The sequence below is a fragment of the Galdieria sulphuraria genome (assembly GCF_000341285.1).
Source record: "Galdieria sulphuraria unplaced genomic scaffold scaf_143, whole genome shotgun sequence".
Classification (NCBI taxonomy): domain Eukaryota; phylum Rhodophyta; class Bangiophyceae; order Galdieriales; family Galdieriaceae; genus Galdieria; species Galdieria sulphuraria.
The window spans coordinates 1-7,411 of NW_005178332.1; the positions used below are offsets into that span (position 1 = coordinate 1).

The following is a 7,411-nucleotide window of genomic DNA, read 5'->3' on the forward strand; positions in this document are numbered from 1 at the left end:
AAGCTCTGTTATTGCTTAGAAAGCATTTCGGATAAGCTTCCCGAGAAGGACTCCATACAAAATGTCCAATTGGCGGAGTTGGTTGCCCAAGTCTGGGTAATTATTTGTAGAGAAACGGCTTGCGCGGACTGTGAAACAATATCTCGAACCATCAAGTGCACAAGACAACTACATATCTCCAAGGAATTCATTTCTTTTCTCTTCAAACATTTACCAAAGGAGCTTAGTAGGAACATCGAATCCATCAAATTGCTACTAGAGAACACACAAATGGACGTAGAAACTTGTCGAATGTTGCAAATGCGAATGGTGTCATTGCAAAATGAACAAATTGAAGACGTACAAATTTCTGTTCAAGAGTAAGTGTATATTCGATCACTCCAATTTTTGGCTAAAGGCTAAATCTTGTATGCAAGAGCAACCAACTCTTTCAAAGTCTTCATAGAGCTGACGGCCTCTTTTGACTGTTACAGCGAACTATTTCTTCAGGATATTTCTCGATTCACTCAATGGCTTCGTTTTCCCCTCGAAAACACCGACTTGTATGCATTCAAAGAAATTATACAATTTTGGTGCAACGGATTGTTACACTTCACAAACGGTAATGATATTCAACGTCTAGTTCTGCGTCTCATGAAATTGGGATTATTTTCCAAAATCGATGACTTCTTTCATACCATAGTCGACTATTACAAAAAAGGGTACACAGAAAAGGAACAAACACACCTTTCCGTACTCATTAGCAAATTATTTGTCAACTTGTTGCATACCTTTGACAAATGGACTGACGTCGAGACGAACGGTACTGAATATCTGGATGACATCAACAGTCTCCTACAAACTCTCCTAACCGCAGTAGACTCCTTTGCGATCTTTCCTCCTGAAACACTGTGCGAATTTTTGAATTGTCTTCATATTCTCGTCAACTTTTTCGATAGAATAGCAAATTCGGAAAGTATTCGTGCCACTTCTTCTGCAAGCCAATCGTTGGTGCGAAATATTATTTCCAAAAAGACTTGGTTCCAAGGCTCGATCCAAGAATATTTCGAGCTCCTATTGAGTCATCGATGCCAGGAAGACCATCCTAATGGAAACTGTTGCACATATCAACCTCACTGGGAGTCGCTGTTGTCTTTAATGATTACTCTCATTGCGTTTAGCTCCAAAAAAAATTTGCTGTTGTTGGAAATGTTTCCGAAAAGCTTGCTTCATTGGAGGAAAGTTCTATTTGGTTGCTATGGATTCCAACGGTATCAACGTCCCTTGTTGATCGTTCAGAGCAATCTGCTATTTGCCAGCGTTGCTCGAGCTAGAACATACCAGTGGGAGGAAGACGTATCAGAACAAGTGGAAAATGACTGCATATTTTACATTCTTGGTAATCAAATTTTTTCATCCCATGTTCTTATAGAAATATCTGCCTATCGTGCATTGGAAGCCTGGATACTTTCCTTGCGAGGTGTCAAACAACCCATCAACAGACCAACCACCATCGAGGCTGTGAAAAGCTGTCTTCGAATAAAACTCGTGCAAAATCACGATACGCCTCTTTTAGTCTTAGCTCCGAGAATGAGTCTTTTTGCACATTTTTTAGAATGGGTAGAGCATACTTGGGTTACAACAAGTCAATGGGAAAACATCTTGGAACTTGTGTATCAGCTGACGAAGAACGTAACAGTTAGCAATCGTATCCAGTGGGATTGTATTCAGCATATTGCCAAAAGTTTGGAGTATGCACCGCGTGACTGTTTGGAAAAGGTTCCGGATATTGTGCAAGCTATACGTGGCTTAGGAAACCTGACTAATTGTCAAGCTAACACTAACAGTTGTCCCATTCTTTTTGACGATCTAGTATTGACACCAGCTGTTTATCAGTGGCAACAAGACTCTTATATCAACACAAAGAATATGCAGTCAATGTTTGAACACCATAACATCAAACCAACAACGAATGAAGAATATGAACCACTGAAAACATGATTGGAAAATTCTTTTTTTATAATATAAAAGACAAATACACTATCTTAACAGAATCTAACCGGCATCAACACAACCAACCTCTAACGCCCACTGTCAATGCCATCCATTCTGTTTCCGAAAGTCGCGCCAAGCATCGAAATTTCTGCGAGGTTTCTTATTCGGACTCCATTGTCTTGGAGAGTAACGAAAATTGGCCTTTCGATTTCTATCCACCTCACGGAAATATCTAGAATGGTCACCCTGAGCACCAACTACGCTTCTTCCTTTGATATTTCTGATAATGTTAGAAGAAACGGCATTATCATCCCCAGTTTCGTTGTGGCTGCCATTTCGACGTTGATATGAACTTTCGTTGTTATGAGACCGATCTCGATTAAAGTTCCGTCGGATATTGGACGAAAAGGTACTATCCACTTCCATATCCTTCAACGATGCATTATAGACTCCTCTGTGAAAATGTCTATTAGAAAAATTGAACCCTCGAGCGTCAACGTTCATTGTAGGTTCTCTTTTCTTCAAAAATCTACCATCAGGTTCATCCTTACTATTTCCGATTGATATATTTTCAATAGAATCAACCACACTATCCTTATGTAACGAATCTGAAGTTCTGCTTCGTGAGAGAATATTCAAAGAGTTCATATCTGAGTTAGAATCATCTGCGAGAGTAATATTCAGTAAAGAAGATGATGTTGCTGCTGCGCCATATTCAACTTTATCATCCAAACTTGTTTTGACACCATAGGAAGACGCTGGCGATAATGAGAAACTTCCAACATCCATTAATACTTTTTTCTTAACAGGAGGTGACATCGACTTTTGAGACCTGTTTGCCATAAGTGAATATAGCTTATTGTCTTGTTGTTCAGTAGACAAGCTTTCACGAAACAATTTTAGAAGCTTCTCTTTCTTCCAAAAACCTTGGAAGCGAGTTACGGAATCAGAGCGACTGCCTGTCCATGAACTTGTCACGAAGCTTTGTGAAGAATCGACAGAAAACATCGTCGAGCCAACGATGGAAGGACCGGGTAAGTTAAGGAATGGCATGTTAGGATTTCCTTCCTCCCAAATCCTCTCCTCTACCTTGAAGTCATCCATTTCTCTTGAACTTGTCGAAAGACAGTCTCGAATCGATGCTGCTCGTAGACGTTCACTTTCATCCTCGTCTGCTTCCATCATTGATGAATATTTTTCATCACTATCCACAGAAGCGGTTCGATTCGAAGTCTTCTTAAACCTTGCCGAGAGATTATCGTCACTGTTTCCACAACTCAAAGACGTTCCACTAACATGTCCACTAGACTTGTGTTTTCTCTTTTCTTCTCGTTCTTCAAGTCTCTTAAACTGCAGTAAAATCTGTTGCATCTTTCTTTCCTCGCGCGATGAAGCCATCTTATCTCCAATTTCCAAATTGTCATTGAGAATACTTGTCCGTTTGCGCTTCTTCACTCTTTCCTGAGCTGGAATGGGCTTTGCCTTTGGTTCCATCAGTCGACTCTCCTCATTCTCCTCTTTCACACGACCTGCATCGCTGGCATCCTTCTCAGAAAGATCCTTCTCACACGCAGCCAATCTCTCTTCCACCTCACACCTGGCAAGTCCACAAATTACTTCTAGACCGGCAATAATACATTCTTTTTCCACCTCATTATTGTCCTTCATGTACTTGCAGTACTTTCTAAACAGCAACCCATCATCCCACACTTTAGAGGAAGTTTGATATTTCTTTTTTAAGTCTTTACAAAACAAACACTTGAGTTCTGAAGACTTGATAACTTCAGAGTCTTCAATCATACTTTCTAGACGCTCCAGCTCAGACCGACTTGTATGCACCTTTCTAGATCTTTTCATGTCCATATACTTCTTCCGATAAATGATAGAATTTTCACGGACTAGATCAGGGCGACATTCTTCACAAAAGTACTGTTCAGGTATTTCTGAAAGTTTGCGGAAACCAACACATTTGGCATGCTGCCACACCCTGCACTCATCACACTGAATCATAGTTCCAAAATTTTCTATTCTACCACAAGGACAACGAGTTTTTTCCTCGCTATCTTCTGAGTTGAGCTCTTCTTCTTCTTCGTCAACGGCTGGAGTGGACTTTGAATCCTCAACGCTCGCGCTCTTTTCCTTCAGTCCCACCTCTCTGCGAAAGGAATCATCTGAACCGCTTTCAGAGTCTTCAAAAGTCAAACAATGGGAGCTCAAACGAGAATCATTCAAAGCTGTAACCTTTAAACAGCTACTATCTTCACCACCCTCAGCCACAGCCGTTCCCGTTGACTTTGACTCTTCAGAAGTCACACCTTCGGGTTCATTTATGTCACCGACGTCATCATACGTGTTTATGAGGGTGTCTGTTTCTTTGCTACATACTTCGCAAGCTGTCGAAGTAAACTGCGTCCCGGCTATTCCTTCAACGCGAAAGCTTGGAAGCCGCTGCACGTCTTTTCCCATCTGCTTACTTATTTCAGGTTCGCTTGGTTGTTCCACGCTTACCTCTCGAACCTCCTCCTTACTTCCTCCACTTAGGGCCAAGTCCGCCAAAGAAGACGCTGCAACAAAAGCATCCTCCGTAAAATCCTCCAAGTTTGGTCCATTTGCCTTTACCTCCTCCAAACTCATACTCTTAGGCTCCTGGAAGTAGTGCAAACTCGCAAAAGCGAACGTGCTGGAAACTGCGCGTAAAAACTGTCGTTCGCTTCAACCGCACGCTCAACACAAAATTATACCATTAAATAGCCCTAGGTACATAGATATCGTCCTCCAATTGACTTTACAAGGCTCGTATCCACAAAAAGTCAAAACATGCGCGCTTCTCACGGTTGTAACCAACTAGGACAAAATACAAACTCGGTGGCAACAAATCCGCACCCTCCCATTCATTCCACCCTTGGTCAAGAACTGGTAGATGAGGGTGCGTTTTTGGGCTTTCTTTCCTCGACAACAGACAACTACTTTGGAAAGTGGCAAATTCTGAATATCTTATATGTAAAGACAAGACTGTAGGTTACACCAGAGCTCACAAAATCTTGTAGAATCGGTAGAAAATAAAAGATATCAACAAAGAAAATTTCAAGGCAAACCAACAATATCGTCAAATAAATTTATCCAAACAAAAAAATTATGAATAAAGCATCTTTACATGTTTCACAATTGGAACAATTTGCAATAAAAAACCTTGAAGGCTAATTGAATGGTAACACAGAAACGTCTCTGTCAACAGTCTAATCGTATCCATATCGAGAACATTCTTCAAGAAGTGATATTACAGGCATAGGTGGTTTCTTCTCCGATTCCACCTTGGGACGAGGCATCAATACATCATTTACAGAAAGTTTGCTATCATCGTCGAGTTTCTTTTTTTGAAAGATTCTAAAAAACTTTAGGCGAGATGAGGAGCTGTCTTGTGGTAAAGCATGAGAATTTCCATCAGGAACACTTTCCATCTGAAGTCGAGAAATCTGCTCTGCCAAAAGTTTCAAACTATCCAAGCGCCTTCCTCGTCTTTGCTCGCGTTTCGTTGAGCGCGCTCTTGTACATTCGTATTCAATAGTCTCTTTCAACATTTCTGGCGTCATATTGCGCTTATTGTTGTCCGACGAAGGCATATCACTCACATTAGAAATGTCCGAATAAAAAGAGCTTTGTTCAAAAGATTGTGAAAAGCTAGTATAATTCTTCATATTGCCATCCTTTGAGCAGAGAAGAATTACAAAAGGTTCTCTACCCTTCAAGCCTCTCTTATAAACATTTACACAAGTATTATCTCCTGTCAAAGTAACTTTCTCAATTTGATCCAACTCAAGGTGCCACTGAAGCTGCATACCACCACCTTCACTAATTTCGACTTCATTCACTCCAATTAAACGCTGAGTTGTGAGTAAAACCAAACAAGACTTGTAAGGAGAACTGCGGTAAGACAAGGGAACACTCAAGGCCCTAGAAAATAAGACTCCATCTGCACTCTTTGGTCTAGTAAAAGATTGGTTCAGGGCCTTGACGCCTCCCTGCAGCTGTTTACTACCCCAAAAACTGTTGTTAACTTCAGAACCACAAAAGCTGTCTCGGGAATCCTGACTATTCGACTCTTTTGCGGGAGAAGAACTCGAAAACCATCTTTTCTTCTTAACTTGGGGCGATGTCATTTCGTGACTCACCGAACTGCTTAAGAAGCAGGCTAACAGGTCAAAACTACAAATAAATCTCTCGTCGTTCCGAGGTCGCCATAGATCCTGCGTCGACGCAGGCAAAGATTTTCTTCGTCCACTTAAATATTCCTCGTGCGAAAGACTATGAACTGCATGGAAACTATCATCGCTTTCACGCTGGCTACCATCAGAAGATATTCCATCCAAGATGCTTGAGTCTTCGGTGCCAGACGAGCAACACTCAACAGAGCTTGTTTCGTTGTGGCTTCTGACAACCTGGACTTTTACATTTCCACTACTTCTCGACATACGCTTGCCAGAAACTGAACTTTGCGATAAACTACCACTAACCGTAGTTGACGCGGGCAGTAAAATTCGCTTATTCTCGGAATTGCACTTTGAGTATACTAAGTTCGAGGAAATATTTTGACAGCTGTTTACCCTTTCGCACTCGCGATTGTGAGGGAACGACGAACTTCCTTCTTCCGGAGGAAATCGAGAAGTGTTGTTGTACATGAAGCATTTAGACCAAAAGGTCTCTCAAAACTAGGTAACCGACCACTATGGTATTCAGCTCAAAAAACATACAACTCTAGGCAATGAAAGTAAACGTAAGTTACTACGAGACAAAAAGGTCGAATGTCCTTGAACACCACTTCACCAAAAATAGAAGTCAGTCACGCGCTGATTACGGGTTAAAGCGTAATTTATGTGAGCTGTGCAAAATTCGGCGATGGGGGAGTTGTTTTGAGGGGAGGGTTCGTAAATTTTATGCAGGTGCGGGCAATGTCTTGGATGATTTCTGGCTTTATTGGCAACGGATGTTGTGTACCAAAAGCTTTGTACCAACGTGGAAATACTTTTATTTGCAGCAATAAACGTTTTCATTTGAGTAATTACAATCGTCGTAAAGTGTCGACAATAAAGTGTCAGAAGGAAAACCGAGCACCAGATGTTTCGGGAGGTTGGAGAGTAGAAGAGGATGCTGACTATTCACTGGCCCGTATCTTTTCCGTTGGAGCTTGTGATTCGGGATATGCAGTGCTTTTACATCCCGTGTCGAATCCTTTTCGCTTTCTAGCTGTCTTTGTAGGTGAATTTGAGGCTCACGCTATTGCGGAGGCGTCATCCTCCTCGTTTTCTTCAAGACCCTTGACACACGATTTTATAAGCGTTACTTTAAAGTTGATAGGTTCCTTTATTTCAAAAGTAGCGATTACCCATTTGACCCAACGTGCCTTCTGTGCCCGTATCTGGGTATGGACTATGGCAGGATA

At 41.4% G+C, this 7,411-nt stretch overlaps 5 protein-coding genes across 5 annotated transcripts; 2 read left to right on the plus strand and 3 right to left on the minus strand.

The window, feature by feature from the left end:
- On the minus strand, positions 1 to 280 carry Gasu_62820 (uncharacterized protein). The gene has a single exon (XM_005702526.1). The coding sequence runs from the start codon at positions 243 to 245 to the stop codon at positions 9 to 11; it is 237 nt and encodes a 78-aa protein (XP_005702583.1). The 5' UTR covers positions 246 to 280; the 3' UTR covers positions 1 to 8.
- An 840-nt stretch (positions 281 to 1,120) lies between these two features.
- On the plus strand, positions 1,121 to 2,023 carry Gasu_62830 (uncharacterized protein). Its single transcript, XM_005702527.1, has one exon. It carries the CDS (start codon positions 1,138 to 1,140, stop codon positions 1,978 to 1,980), a length of 843 nt encoding a protein of 280 aa, XP_005702584.1. The 5' UTR covers positions 1,121 to 1,137; the 3' UTR covers positions 1,981 to 2,023.
- Positions 2,024 to 2,025: 2 nt separating this feature from the next.
- Gasu_62840 (histone deacetylase complex subunit Cti6) lies at positions 2,026 to 4,860 on the minus strand. The gene is made up of 2 exons (XM_005702528.1): positions 4,716 to 4,860; positions 2,026 to 4,661 (listed from the first exon to the last, which is right to left on the minus strand). Exons 1-2 carry the CDS (start codon positions 4,735 to 4,737, stop codon positions 2,074 to 2,076), a joined length of 2,610 nt encoding a protein of 869 aa, XP_005702585.1. The 5' UTR covers positions 4,738 to 4,860; the 3' UTR covers positions 2,026 to 2,073.
- A 214-nt stretch (positions 4,861 to 5,074) lies between these two features.
- Positions 5,075 to 6,810, minus strand: Gasu_62850 (uncharacterized protein). Its single transcript, XM_005702529.1, has one exon. It carries the CDS (start codon positions 6,648 to 6,650, stop codon positions 5,211 to 5,213), a length of 1,440 nt encoding a protein of 479 aa, XP_005702586.1. The 5' UTR covers positions 6,651 to 6,810; the 3' UTR covers positions 5,075 to 5,210.
- A 70-nt stretch (positions 6,811 to 6,880) lies between these two features.
- On the plus strand, positions 6,881 to 7,411 carry Gasu_62860 (uncharacterized protein; the record flags this gene model as incomplete). The annotated part of the gene is made up of 1 exon (XM_005702530.1): positions 6,881 to 7,411. A coding segment is annotated over exon 1 (506 nt), but the record flags the coding sequence as incomplete, so codon positions are not given.